This window comes from Bos indicus, chromosome 19 (assembly GCF_029378745.1).
Source record: "Bos indicus isolate NIAB-ARS_2022 breed Sahiwal x Tharparkar chromosome 19, NIAB-ARS_B.indTharparkar_mat_pri_1.0, whole genome shotgun sequence".
NCBI classification, from domain to species: Eukaryota; Metazoa; Chordata; class Mammalia; order Artiodactyla; family Bovidae; genus Bos; species Bos indicus.
Window position 1 is genome coordinate 42,977,425 of NC_091778.1, and position 14,160 is coordinate 42,991,584.

Here is a 14,160-nt window from a genome sequence, read left to right on the forward strand (position 1 = left end):
GGCCTTGGTCAAGTTATTTAACCTCTCTGAGACTGTTTCCTGCTCTATATAGGATATAACTTGTTAAGTCGTTTCAGTCATGTCTGACTCTTTGCAACCCTATGGATTTTGATTAAATGGCACCTAGCAGGTGTTCAGTAAACATTAATTACAGATAAACACACACCAACCCTTGGGGGCAGTTCAGTGGGAAAAAAGAAAACAATAAATCTAGAAGAAAAAAACAGTTTCAAATCCCACCCTCGCCTTGCATTAGAGCAGTATAGATACACAATAAACATACAAGTCCGACTCTGTGACCCCGTGGACTATAGCCCTCCAGGCTCCTCTGTGCATAGAATTCTCCAGGCAAGAAAACTGCAGTAGGTAGCCATCCCCTTCTCCAGGGTATCTTCCCAACCCAGGGATCAAACTTGGGTCTCCTTCATTGCAGGCAGAATCTTTACCATCTGAGTCACCAAGGAAGCCCTATCCTTCCATAATATGGTAGCAATGCTTATTTCACAAGCTTGTTTTAGGGAACTGGTGAGATAAGTGAAGACCTCTGGAAAGTGAAATTATGGTAATAGCTACACTTTGTGATAGCCCTCCCTTCCCTTTCCTGGGACATGGTGGATTCTGGTTCAAATGAAACCAAGACAATAAAATCTAAACAGTGCCAAAGCCGGGCCCACCTCCATGGACTGAAATAAAAAACCCAACATCCATCTTCCTTTGGGCCATAAAGTTTTATTGGCAGGTCAGGGGGAGAGGCAAGGGTAAGGGTCCCTCCCCTCCCATGCCTCTACCCAGGAGAATTCCTTCTGCAGCAGAGCAGGAAAGCCAGGAGGCCGCCAGACTCAGAGGGCCTTCGCGAGTGACAGGTCGTTGAAGTAGGCATCCTGGCCCTCCAGCAGGTTTCGGTAGGTGGCAATCTCCTGCTCCAGCCGGGTCTTGATGTCCATGAGGTGTTGGTACTCCTGGTTCTGCCGCTCGGTGTCAGCTCGCACGTCACTCAGCTGGGCTTCGATACCACTGATCAGCGCCTGGATCTGCGCCAGCTGGGCTCCGAAGCGAGCCTCCGTTTCCGCCAGTGTGCCTTCCAGGGCGGCTTTCTGAACGCAGAGAGAGGGAAGAAGGCTCAGCAGAGCCTGGTGCCCAGAAAGGGTCCAGGCAGAGCCACCGCCCAGGCTGCCCAAGGCTACAAGGACATAAGTGTGAATCCCACAGGGCAGAGGGCACCTACCATGCTGAGCTGAGACTGCAGCTCGATCTCCAGACCCTGGAGGGTGCGCCGCAGGTCGGTGACCTCCGTCTTGCTGATCTGCAGCTGCTCCGTGTGGCCAGCGACCTCCCTGTTCAGCTCCTCGGTCTGCAATGAAAGGAGGCAAAGGGAATAGCACTGAATCAGACCCTTGCCCGGGAGCATTAAGCCTCCTCTCCTTGCCACCCCTCCAGGGAGCACCTGCCTCCCCCTCCATACCTGGCTGATGAACCAGGCCTCAGCATCCTTCCGGTTCTTCTCAGCAATGACCTCATATTGGCTTCTCATGTCACTCAGGATCTTGGCTAGGTCGATGCCCGGAGCAGAATCCACCTCCACACTGACCTGGCCACCCACCTGGCCCTTCAGCACACTCATTTCCTGGAAAGATACAGCAGAGATGGGCATGTCAGGGCCCAGAGCCTGCTGGCCCTGAGCCAGGTCACTCCTCAGTACCCCAGGCCATGGCGGGAGAGGCTGGTTTTCAGGTGCAGACCTAGGACCCAGCACTGGGGGACAGACGGAGTCACCACCATCTGCTGTTAGAACTCTTGAGAGCCACAATCCACACTCAGGGTCAGGTCAAGAGGGCCACAAATGTGGCCACAGTCAGAGGGTACAGGCTAAAAATGTCCTTATCTGGGGAACTGGGCTAGGGTGGATGGGATGCCCAGCATGAAACCCACCTCCTCGTGGTTCTTCTTCAGGTAGGCCAGCTCCTCCTTCAGGCCTTCAATCTGCATCTCCAGGTCAGTCCTGGCCAGGGTCAGCTCGTCCAGCACCCGGCGCAGGCCATTGATGTCAGCCTCCACACTCATGCGCAAAGCTTGCTCCGTCTCAAACCTTTCAGAGGAAATAGTCGTAGTCATGCCAGCATTTCCTCTGCACCTCTGAAGATCTCCCCACCTCCTCTGGGCTCAAGGTCCCATGGGGGATGGAGAGTGCTTTAGACCAGCTAGGGTAGGTGAGGGAGGCATCCATTTCCCCCCATGGCTCTGAGCCCCTGAAGGGACTGCCTCCCCTCCCCTGCTCTGGCTTCTGCAGCCCCCAAAGTAGAGACACTCACTTGGTGCGGAAGTCATCTGCAGCCAGACGGGCATTGTCGATCTGCAGGACTATCTTGGAGTTCTCAATGGTGGCACCGAGAATCTGGGAGGCAGAATGCAAGAGGTTGGCACCAGCTCAGCATATGGGCAATGCCCACCCACTTTCTTCCCAGAGAAGCAAAGGAGTGTGTGTGTCCCCGGGCCCCTGGAGACCAAAGCTCCAGCCACCCCAGGCTGCCTGCTCTCTGGGCGGCCTTAAAATCAGTCCAGGCCTGAGAGCTGGAACAGGAGAAAATTACTACCAAGGAGGCTGACCCAGGGGGTAGGAGATGGGGAGGGGCAGGGGAGAGTGGTAAGCCTCAGAGGGAAAAGTCTCCAAGACCTGTACCCAGGGAAACTCTTAATGGTCTTAGGGAGGCAGCCTCTAGTGATCTGCAGACCAGATGCAGCAAGAATAGGGGTTACCCCATTGTCCCACCCCTACTCAAAGCACATTCTGCCTTTAGGGAAGGGAATTTCTTCTGTTGAGCATCTGTTAAGTGTCAGCACTTCACATGTCCTCTTTGGGGTAAACTGTATTTCCTAGTGTAGGTCACTGTTTTACAAGTGTGAAAGCACTACCCTAGTTGTTTACTTTACTAACTCTCCTCATCTGGAGGACTGGTCTAGGCACCTGGCACCCATCACCAGGCCAGGCACAAGGTGGGTCCTGGGCTATGTTGTGGGGGCTGTGTGTTTGGAGATCCAACATGTCCGCCTACCAATGCAGGAGACACAAGGGACGTGGGGTTCCATCCCTGGGTGGGGAAGATCCCCTGGAGAAGGAAATGGCAACCGGCTCCAGTAATCTTGCCCGGAAAATTCTATTGACAGAGGAGCCTGGGGCTACAGTCCATGTGGTCGCAACGAGTCGGACACGACTGAGCACACTCGCAAGCATGCACAGCATATGAGACTGTTAAACGTCCCACTGGCGTTTAACATTTCTTCTGGACGAGCTCCCAGCTCCTGCTCTTCCCCGTAGGGTGGGCGGAGACCAAGCCCCACCCTAAAGGATCCTGAGCACCGCCCAGGAAGAGGCTGGAGCTGGGACCTGTCTCCACCCACAGAGCATTGGACCTCCGCACCCAGGTTCTCACGAGCTTGCGTTCATCACTCTCACTCGGCCCAAGGGCCACAGTGAATGTCCCTCCTTGACCAGGGCCCAGAGGCGGCCTCTCCCATTCTTCCCAGAGGTCCTCGGAGTCCCAAGTGGCCCCATGGGCAGAGGAGGCCTTTAGCCTGAGCGTGAGGGAAACCAGACGCCCTCCTCCCCGCCCCTGCCCGGAATAAAGGAATGCAGGGGGCCCCAACCGGGGACAGCAGGAGACGGGGCTGGCCTGGTGTGGACCGAATTTCTCCCTGGCCAAACTCTTGCATATTCCTGTTGTCACGGCAACTCGGGCCCAGACCTCAGGGCAGCCCACATTGTGCCCCAACTCCTGCTACTTCCGACATCCTTTCCCAGGCCTAGCGGACCGGAGCGCCTTCCTCCTCCAGCCCTGCCACACTAACCCGCCCCGCCCTCCAGGCTTCACTTCCTGGCCCATCGTCCTGCCCCTCCTCACCTGCCGGCTTCGCTCAGCCCCACCCTGTGGGCCTCCCACATCCTAACGGGCTCGCTCCCGCCCCGCCGGAAGGTGGCTCGGGCACCCGCCGCCCCCGCCTCGGGCCTCGCCCGGCCCGCGGGGCTGGGTTTCCGCGGCAGGTGCACTTCCCCAAGCCGGGCCACCGCCCACCTGGTCCCGCAGGTCCTCTATGGTCTTGAAGTAGTGGCTGTAGTCGCGGGCGGGCCCGGGCCCCTGCTTCTGGTACCAGTCGCGGATCTTCACCTCCAGGTCGCCGTTGGCCTCCTCCAGGGCGCGCACCTTCTCCAGGTAGGAGGCCAGGCGGTCGTTGAGGTTCTGCATGGTGAGCTTCTCGTTGCCCGCCAGCAGCCCGTCGGAGGTGGCCAGGGCTCCCCCATAGCCGCCGCCGTAGCCCCCGGAGGACGAGGACACGAAGCGGGCGGAGGACACCGACACGCCGCGGCCACCTGAGCCCCCATGGATGCTGGGCGCGCGGAAGGCGCCTCCAGCCCCGAAGCGCATGGAGCCGCCGCCCATACCCCCGAAGGACGAGGTGGACGACGACTGGCGATAGCTGTAGGAAGTCATGGCGAAGCAGGACGAGGCGGCACCGGTCGGAGTGGCTGCGGTCCGTCGGCAGGAGGAGTGGCGAGAGGCCCTCACCTGGCGCCTTTTATGCCCGGGGCGGGCGGGGGAGGGGGAGGGGGGACGGTGTCAGGCGGCTATCTGAGCGCCCTGGAATTTGCAGGCTCCTGATTGCAAATAAGGGCGCTCTCCCCATTGGTCAGTTCCTGGCGGCTCAGCTTCCTCCTCTCCCCTCCCAGGGGCCAGAGGCTCCTGCCCTCCCGACAGCTGCCCCACCCCAGCCCATTCCGAGCCCCAGTCCCGCTAGCACACTCACACTTAGACACCCCCGCAGTTCACATGCTGCCCCCCATTAAGATCACCCTGAGTTTGACACCCCCCAGGAATTACAGTCCTTCTGAGAGTACAGATCACTCACTCAGAGTCCCCTTCCCCATCATACTCCGACCCCCTTACTTATAAGCAAAATTAACCCCCCCCCAAAGTACATTCTCCTGATTCCTACATCCCCCTGGGAATTACCACCTCTCTGAAGCTGTCCCTTGGGCTCGCCCATGCCCTGGCCCCCCCTCAAGTACCCCAGATGGAGGTACTCTGAGCTGCAACCTCCCAGGCCTCCTGAGACAAAGCCACCCCACCCTATTATGGCTGGACAGGGCCCCAGGGTGACAAGAGGCTCCCGGGGACAGCTGTTGGGAGGGTATCTGCAACTGGACTGTAAAAAGCACAATTACCCTGACCCCCAACCTGAGGGCTGATCCCCTGTTCAGCGCCTCTCTCCTCCTACCCACCCCTCTACCAGGACAACCCTCTACCTCCAACTCCAAAGGCATACATTCTGAGCCTAAGCTAGTCAAGCAACTCACTCAGGAGACTTTTAGCACCTGCTGCCCAGAGACAGGATAGAATCCCTCTGTCCTTGTGAGCATCTCCAAGCAGGGTGTCAAAGGCTGAATCCTCTTGAGTCTGTTTGTCCTGTCCTAGTACCCGGATGAATAGATGGATTGCCAGGAAGGGCGCTCACGCTCACCATGGAGAGTTTGGGTAATAGAGGAAGGTGCCCCTCCACTCCACACACGGCCCCAAGCCCGCTCTTCACCCAGTTCAGTAGTTCCACCACCTTTTCTATCACCTTGGAGGCCCCCGTGCCAGACACTGCAAGGTCCTGAAGCAACCTCACCCCAATTCCTGTCCCCAGGAACCTCACTCCTCACAATTGTCCCCACAGTTCCTTCCCATCCTTATGTCAGAGGAGCCACCCAGTCTCAGGACAGAGGCCCCATGCCCTTTTGACAGGGTGGTAGGGACATGGGCCAGTTACTCTCATTTTCCAGTGAAATCTTAGCCCTCCTCTCTGCATATTATCTCCTGGGTCACTTGTGAGTAAATGAAGACTTGTCCCCTGCCTCTGAAACCTGTCCCTGATAAACTATCTTCTGACCACCAATTTATTCAAGAACAGGGGTAGCAACAACATACACACACACATACACACACACACATGCACGCACGTATGTACACACCCTCGCCCACCAGGAGCAGCCCCAGGAAAGCCAGTCTGAGGCTGTTTAAACCAGTGAATCAGACCTGCAAAATGGGTCCTGGGGCTCCCAGGGGAAAGAAGACTCGAGGCCGGCCCTGAAAGCAGGGTGTGGCTGGGCCTTCTCAAAGGTTGTAGCCGCCAGAGCTGGTTTGATGTGAGTCACTGTTTGACCCTGAGGAGGAGGCCTGCTCCTGGCGGGGGAGGGGGAAATTGGCCAGATAGTTGCTAGCATACCAAGCCCTGGCTGAAGTCTCTGCTTCTGAGCCAGATAGGAAGGTTTAGGACGGGACTTTGCATTAGGAAACAAAGAATGGGACCAAGAGTTCTCCAGAAATTAAGTTCACTGTACTTCAGAAGAGCTTACAGTCCCAGCCCCCTACACCAGAGCCATAAGAACAATTGACTGCAGGGTAGTACCTTTTATAAAGCCTTTTCAGATCTCATCGAATCCCCACAGCCATCCAGTGGAAAACGTATTCTGATCCCCATTTTACAGATGAGGAAACAGAAGCTTCAAGAGGGACAATGACTTGTAGGAGGTCCACAGCCAAGAGTGTTAGATTCTGGCTTCTGGCCTCTTAACCCTCCTCGGCCCCACGGCCTGAGTTCCTGGGTGCAACCGAGGCTGTGCTCTCCCTTCCAAGGAAGTCCCACCTCCAAAACAACTCCCTCGGATCTCTTTCCCCCAAAATCCTAGGTTAATTCCAAGGATAGTCAGGCCCGGTCTGAGCTGGACAGTGGAGTCCGGGAGAATCCCCTGCTCCCACTCTCTAGCCAGAACAGTGCCTAGCACCTTCCTCTGTGAGCTGTGTGACTTTTAAACACCTCTGGCACATCCAGAACTCAAGAAAACAATCTGTTAAGGCTGCCCTCCCAAGAGATGGAACTGAGGAATCAAGCTGCAGTTCCCACTGGGTAAACAGGCTGCCCATGAGCAGAGTCCATGATCTGCCTCTGGCTGTGGGAGGGCAAGAACCTGCAGAACCTGATTGGACAAACTCCCTTCCCAAGCCCTGGTCTAGGGCCCTGGTCTAAGAAAAGATGATCTAGTCCCAGGAAGCTCAGAGAAGTAAAGTGATTCACCTGAGGTCACATGGCTTACTTGTGTCCAAGTCCTGAGGCCAACGGTTCTCTACCTAGACCTAACCTAGACACTTCTCACATGCTAAGTTGCTTTCAGTTCAGTTCAGTCACTCAGTCGTGTCCAACTCTTTCCGACTCCCCCCCCCCCTGGACTGCAGCACTCCAGGCTTCCATGTCCATCACCAACTCCTGGAGCTTGCTCAGACTCATGTCCAGAAAGTTGGTGATGCCATCTAACCATTTCATTCTCTGTCAACCCCTTCCCCTCCTGCCTTCCATCTTGCCCAGCATCAGGGTCTTTTCCAGTGAGTCAGCTCTTCGCATCAGGTGGCCAAAGTATTGGAGTTTCAGCTTCAGCATCAGTCCTTCCAAGGAATATTCGGGACTGATTTCCTTTAGGATTGACTGGTCTGATCTCCTTGCAGTCCAAGGGACTCTCAAGAGTCTTCTCCAACACCACAGTTCAAAAGCATCAATTCTTCGACACTCAGCTTTCTTTATATAAGTTGCTTTAGTCATGTCCAACTCTGTAAGTCCATGGACTGTAGTCTGCCAGGCTCCTCTGTCCATGTAATTCTCCAGGCAAGGAAACTGGAGTGGGTAGCCATTCCCTACTCCATGGGATCTTCCTGACCCAGGAATCAAACCCAGATCCCCTGCATTCCAGGCAGATTCTTTATCATCTGAGCCACCAGGGAAGCTTCCCAGGTGGTGCTAGAGGTAAAGAACCCACCTGCCAATGCAGGAGACAGAAGAGACAAAAGTTCAATCCCTGGGTCGGAAAGATCCCCTGGAGAAGGGAATGGAAACCCACTCCAGTATTCTTACCTGGAGAATTCCATGGACAGAGGAGCCTGGTGGGCTACAGTCCATGGGGTCACAAAGAGTCGAACACAACTGAGCAACTAGCACAGAAGCTTCTAACACTGGAGCAAATGCAGATTTCAGTTCCCAGAGGGGAGTAACTAGAGGTAGGGGAGTTTTCATCATCCCTGAGGAAATCAAATAGTGTTTGGGACCACTGGAGAGAAGTAAGAGTCTTAGTCCTTGGGTAGAATGAAATGCTGTGACAACAATGACCATAATGCCAACAGGAATAATGATGATGAAGGTGATAACAATGACAGCCAGTCTACTGTGCCAGCCACTAGATTAAACACTTTGTATACATTATTTCAACTAGTCCTGTGAATTAAAGTGTTATCATCCCTATTTTACAGAACAAGAAAATGAGGCTCCAAAAATGTTAGTAACTTGACCAATCACACGAGTAATGGAGGTAATCTCAGTGAGGCAGCAGTGAGTGGTGGCATGAAATGAGATCTTAATTCCCTGCCCAGGAATTGAACCTGGGTAGCCTGGAAAAGAATTAGTAATCCTAGCCACCAGACCATCAAGGGCTAGAGGCCAGAAGTTATTTTTCCCTGGATCTTTGCCCCCAGTGAAAAATGTATTTATCATGGAGGCAGAAACTGGAAATGCAGGTATTAAAATTTATTATTAGAGATGTAGCATAACAACAAGTGGGAGAGCATATAGAGAAACAGTTTAGTTAAGACAGAAGCAAGGCAGAGATGCACACCCAGAGAGAAAGGGCGTGAGCGTTCCCCCTGTGAGGAGGAGCACAGTAAAAAGGGAGCTAAGTCATTTATATAGGGCAGTTCTTCTGGGTCTCTATCTTCCTTCAGGCCAATTATCTGGTTTCTTTTCCATGCCTGACCTACCCTCTGACTTTCCCCTGGGTGCACCTCAGCCTAGATGGATCTCGAAGTAAAGGCTTCTGAGAAGTCACGTTATAGCCTGGGGTTATCCCTTGACTTTTGACTCTCGAGGAGCCTTTCTTGGCATGTGTAGTTTCTCCCATGTCCCCAAAGAGGGAAGAGTGGAGACCCCTTAATCCTTTACTCAAAGAGGGTTTTGCCCCTCTTTATCCTTGCCATGACTATTGCCTTAAAAGTGTTTACCAGCTATTTACCGTTCCTGTTGTTACTTCCATTTCAGAGGGCAAACAGGGAGCTGATTGTAAATGCCTTAACTGGAGCCCACCTATCTCTTGTCTCAAGAAATGCTGACAATTTTAAGCATCCAGCCTGAAGCCCACTTCTTCATACCTCATGAAATGCAAACAGGAGGCCAGTTGTCAATGTCTAACCTGGAGCCCATCTGTCTCTTACATTGGACCCAGGATTTAAGCCCAAGTCTTTAACTCTCTAAAGCTATAGTCCTAACCGCAAACACTGTCCCCCCTCTCATGGGTTGGGGGTCAAGGTGCTTTCTTCCATTGGTCTGGAGAAAGGGTCATCAAGTTGGGAAAGGCAGTCTGTCAGGGGATTATAGAGACATTCGTTCTGGTGAAATATGGTAGACTGAATACCCACATTAATTTTTGCTCCTTCTTAAAACCCTATTTGGAGAAGGCAATGGCACCCCACTCCAGTACTCTTGCCTGGCAAATCCCATGGACGGAGGAGCCTGGTAGGCTGCAGTCCATAGGGTTCCTGAGGGTCGGACACGACTGAGCGACTTCACTTTCACTTTTCACTTTCATGCATTGGAGAGGGAAATGGCAACCCACTCCAGTGTTCTTGCCTGGAGAATCCCAGGAACGGGGGAGCCTTGTGGGCTGCCGTCTATGGGGTTGCACAGAGTCGGACACGACTGAAGCGACTTAGCAGCAGCAGCAGCAAAACCCTGTTAAGCTAACCATAAAGAAATAGTTTTTAAAAAAGAAGAGATGGAGAAGGAAATGGCAACCCCACTCTGTCCTGGGAAATCCCATGGACAGAGGAAGCTGGCGGGCTACAGTCCATGGGGTTGCAAAAAGTCGGAGAGGACTGAGCAACTAACACTCTCCATTTAAAAAAAAAAAATTGCTGCAAGCCCTAGTTCCACTCTTCCACATATATTCCCAAAGAACCCCTTGTTCATATATTCAGGAAGGTATATAGAAAGATACGTTCTGAAGCATTGCTTATAATAAAGGAAAGCCACTCTGAAACATTGCTTATAATAAAGGAAAGCCAGTAAAAAACACAGGTAGGGGGACATTGAGTAAACTATGTACCATTCACATTGTGTGAGAAGAAATTAAACAAATGAGTCATGTCAATATTTAGTGATGTGGAGAATCTCAAAGAACCAGCTGTTGGGTAAAATAAAAGCAGCGGGAGAGCAATGCATATAACATAATTAATGCTGGCATACACTTAAAAGAGGACATCTCTACAGGTACATACGAGTATGCACCTAAGTACATAAACAGTTCAGTTCAGTCTCTCAGTCATGTCTGACTCTTTGCGACCCCATGAACCGCAGCACGTCAGGCCCCCCTGTCTATCACCAACTCCCGGAGTCCACACAAACTCATGTCCATTGAGTCAGCGATGCCATCCAACCATCTCATCCTCTGTTGTCCCCTTCTCCTCCTGCCCTCAATCTTTCCCCGCATCAGGGTCTTTTCCAATGAGTCAGCTCTTCGCATCAGGTGGACAAAGTATTGGAATTTCAGCTTCAACATCAGTCCTTCCAATGAAACCCAGGACTGATCTCCTTTAGGATGGACTGGTTGGATCTTCTTGCGGTCCAAGGGACTCTCAAGAGTCTTCTCCAACACCACAGTTCAAAAGCATCAATTCTTCAGCGCTCAGCTTTTCTTATAGTCCAACTCTCAGGAAACAAACCAGACTGACCTCAAGGATTTCCCGGAAGATAAGCTAATTGAAGGATAGTATTCAGGGGAACACAAGCTTGTCTCTGCTATTTTAATTTTTACAACAAGAATGTATTTACATATTATTTGTTAATTTAAAATGATTAATGGCTAATTAAAAATAATTTCTTAGGAAACACTACATGATGGACTTTACAACTGGGTATTTGTAATATGGGCTTCCCCAGTGGCTCAGCAGTAAAGAATCCACCTGCAATGCAGGGGCCACAGGATGCCTGGGTTAGATCCCTGGCATGGGAAGGTCCCCTAGAGGAGGGTATGGCAGCCCACTCCAGTATTCTTTCCTAGAAAACCGCATGGACAGAGGAGCCTGGCATGCTATAGTCCATGGGGTCATAAATAGTCAAACATGACTAAAGCAACTTAACATGTATGTATTATAGTAAATCCCTCTTCCCCTCCCTGTACACACACCACTGACCTCTGTGTCCCCACTCATGCATGCTGACACTCTAATCTTGAGTTAGGAAAGAAGAGTGAAGTTTGGAAAGAGATCCCCCCACAAAAGGTTTCTAGGCTCCTGCACTTAGCCCAGGTCCTTTGCTTTGATTTTCCTTCTTTATGAGGCAAGGGGGTGAAAAGGGAAGAGAAGGCATCAGAACTTTTCCTTCTTTCTTTTTTTGGCTGCAATGGGAGGCATGTGGGATCTTAGTTCCCTGAGCAGGAATCGAACCCCTGCCCCCTGCAGTGAAAGCTGGGTGTCTTATCCACTGAACCATCAGGGAAGTCTTAAGACAGAACTTTTTAAGAGGGACTTGGAGAGAGTCTGGGTGCAGGAAGGCTTCTTCGGTTGGGATGACTTGGACCTGGAGGGAGCTCCTTCTGTTCTGGGTACTTGAGGATGGGAAGCCTTAGGGACACCGTGGTGTCATCCTCTGACAGGGATCTAAGGATTCTGACGATGAGCAGGTAGCCTCCCTGAGTATTGCACGTGATGAGGACAGGTGGGCTGGACCTGGAGTGACTGCCCCCACCTGAGCCTGCAACCAGCAGCCAGCTTGAGAGCACATGGGAGGCATTTTGGGGCAACTTTCTGAAACAACTGGGGGGTTTCCAGAAGTGCTGGAGTGAGTGGCCACTATGTGGGCCACCATTCTAGAACTGTTGAGCCAGTAGCCATGTAGATCTCAAACAAATCATTATGATCGAGTGTGTGGGTGCTGAGAATTGTTCTGGAGAAGGGGCAGGTGGGAGCAACGGGAGGGAGCCCTCATGTCTGCCTGGGAGTGAGATGCTTCACAGAGGGCACCACCCTAGAGCTAGAGGCTGAAACACCTGTTGGTGTCTGTCAGGCAGGAGGTCCTGGGAGAGTGGGATCACTGCTCCCGGGCCAGTGGTCATTTGGTTTGGCTGGGGACATGCGGGGGAGGAGAAGACCAGGGAAGAGGTCCCAGGTGCTGTAAGCTCAGCCAAGGAGTTGATTTATCCTGAAGACAGTGGAAAGTCATTTTAACCAGGGATGTGATGTGGTCAAATTCATATTTTAGAAATTGCCAAGGGTTCCACATGTTGAATGGGTTGTTGGGATGAGTGAGGCATGGCCAAGGGTAGGGAGACCAGGTTAGGGCCTGTTGAAATAGTCCCCATTAGAGACAAAGAAGATCCATCAATCCTGGAATGATGATGGAGAGTAACGCAGAGACAAGAAATGACTGGCCATGCTACGAGAAACTCAAGGCCTTGCTCAGGCCAGGTAGCTGATGTCATGGGGACCGAGGCCAACGCTGGGGGCAGGAGCTCCCCCGAGTCCAGGTCCAGCTCCATCTGCAGCAGCTCATGGCTGTCACTTCCCCAAGTGGGAACCCAGGGAAGGTGGGTCATGGCTGTCTGGGCCAGCATGACCCCTGGTGTTCCTCTTGAAGTCCCCAGGGGAGGAAAAACCAGCCTGACGGGAACCAGGGCCAAGCATGGGGAAAGGCAAGGAGCGCTGAGTGTTAGGGAACTGCCTGAGGTCCAGGCCAGTGGGGGAGAGAGAGGGTCAGCCTCCCGCTACGTGCCACATTCCACACTCAGGAAGACAGGACTGGCCTCTCCCTGCCCTGTCATCTCCCACAGGGCTGAGCGTACTGACCAGGTTCAGCTCCTCTCCACACAGGGAGGGCACTGGCTGGTCACTTAGCCAGTGGTGCTTCTCTCTGCCTCTTCCCTGGCCCTGGGCTACCTGGGCCCCATTTGGGGCCCTGTGCCAAACCTCAGCCCATACCACATAGACTGGGGCCTGGGGAGGGCCAGACACAGAGCAGAGAGAAAGAAAACTGTCCCACATCTCCTCTGATTTCCCAGAGCCCACCGTGGTTTCCTGGGTGGGTCTTCTGCTAAATTCCCTGGCACCAACATCCTCAAGGGAATCGGCGCTGCCTCCCTAGGGGCAGAGACTCTGGGATATGGGATTCTTTCATTTCAGAATCCCTAGGTGAACCCTACTGAGCCCTAGCTGAGCTCTGCATGACAAGACTCCTGTGCAGGAACTGAAACTGTCTTCCTCAAAATCAGCTGTTTTTTTTTTCAGCAAACAACTGCCGTGCACCAGAGGCTAACACGTGGGGGCCACATCCCTGCCCTCCAGGAGGGGAGAGGCCCTTCCTCAGGCCTGGAGCATCCTCCCTTCACACCGGCCTCCTCACTTTACCTGGATGCCAGTAACTCTGGTTCCTCTTTCAGTGCTCAGCCTGGGCATTATCTCCTCCGGGACGTCCACCTGATGCACTCAGACCAGACCAGTTTTTCTCAGCCACCCCTACCCCTGGCCTCCAGACTCATCCCCTGGACTCACCCCTGCACTCAACCCCATTACACGTCCCAGCTTTGTCTCCGCAGCTAGACGGAGCCTGCTGGCTGCATCTAGCCCCAGGCCGACGCCAGCACAAGTAAATGCTTAATGATTGTTTGCTGGAAAAGATGAAGAAAAGGGAGACCTCTTTTTTCATTCAACCAATAATTACGGACTACCCTGTAGACTCTGTGCTTCTAGAACAAAATGGTCAAAAGCTCCCTACCCTCCTGAACTTTCATTCTGGGTGGGGCAGACAGTGTGATTCTAGGAGTGAGGGGCTCATGGGAAGAAGCAAAGAAGGGAAGGGGTGAAGGGTGATGGGGGGAGCCATGGAAGATGGGGAAAGAAGGTCCCCGAGGAGATGGCATGTGGACAGAGACCTGAGGGAGACAGAGAAGCCTCCAGATCCCTGGGCACCAGGAAGAGTGTACAGCAGGGACAGACGCCCTGAGGAAGAATGCCCGGGTGGAGAGGTGTGTGCTGTGTGCCAGGGGTTGGCGTGCAGGAGGCAAGGCCTGCAAGAGGCCAACAGACAGGCCTGCAGTCTTAT

At 53.1% G+C, this 14,160-nt stretch overlaps 1 protein-coding gene across 1 annotated transcript; it reads right to left on the bottom strand.

Moving 5' to 3' along the window:
* Nucleotides 1-709: 709 nt before the first annotated feature.
* Nucleotides 710-4,550, bottom strand: KRT19 (keratin 19). The gene is made up of 6 exons (XM_019982422.2): nucleotides 4,068-4,550; nucleotides 2,310-2,392; nucleotides 1,930-2,086; nucleotides 1,463-1,624; nucleotides 1,226-1,351; nucleotides 710-1,094 (listed from the first exon to the last, which is right to left on the bottom strand). The coding sequence occupies exons 1-6, from the start codon at nucleotides 4,482-4,484 to the stop codon at nucleotides 840-842; spliced, it is 1,200 nt and encodes a 399-aa protein (XP_019837981.1). The 5' UTR covers nucleotides 4,485-4,550; the 3' UTR covers nucleotides 710-839.
* Between the last annotated feature and the right edge of the window lie 9,610 nt (nucleotides 4,551-14,160).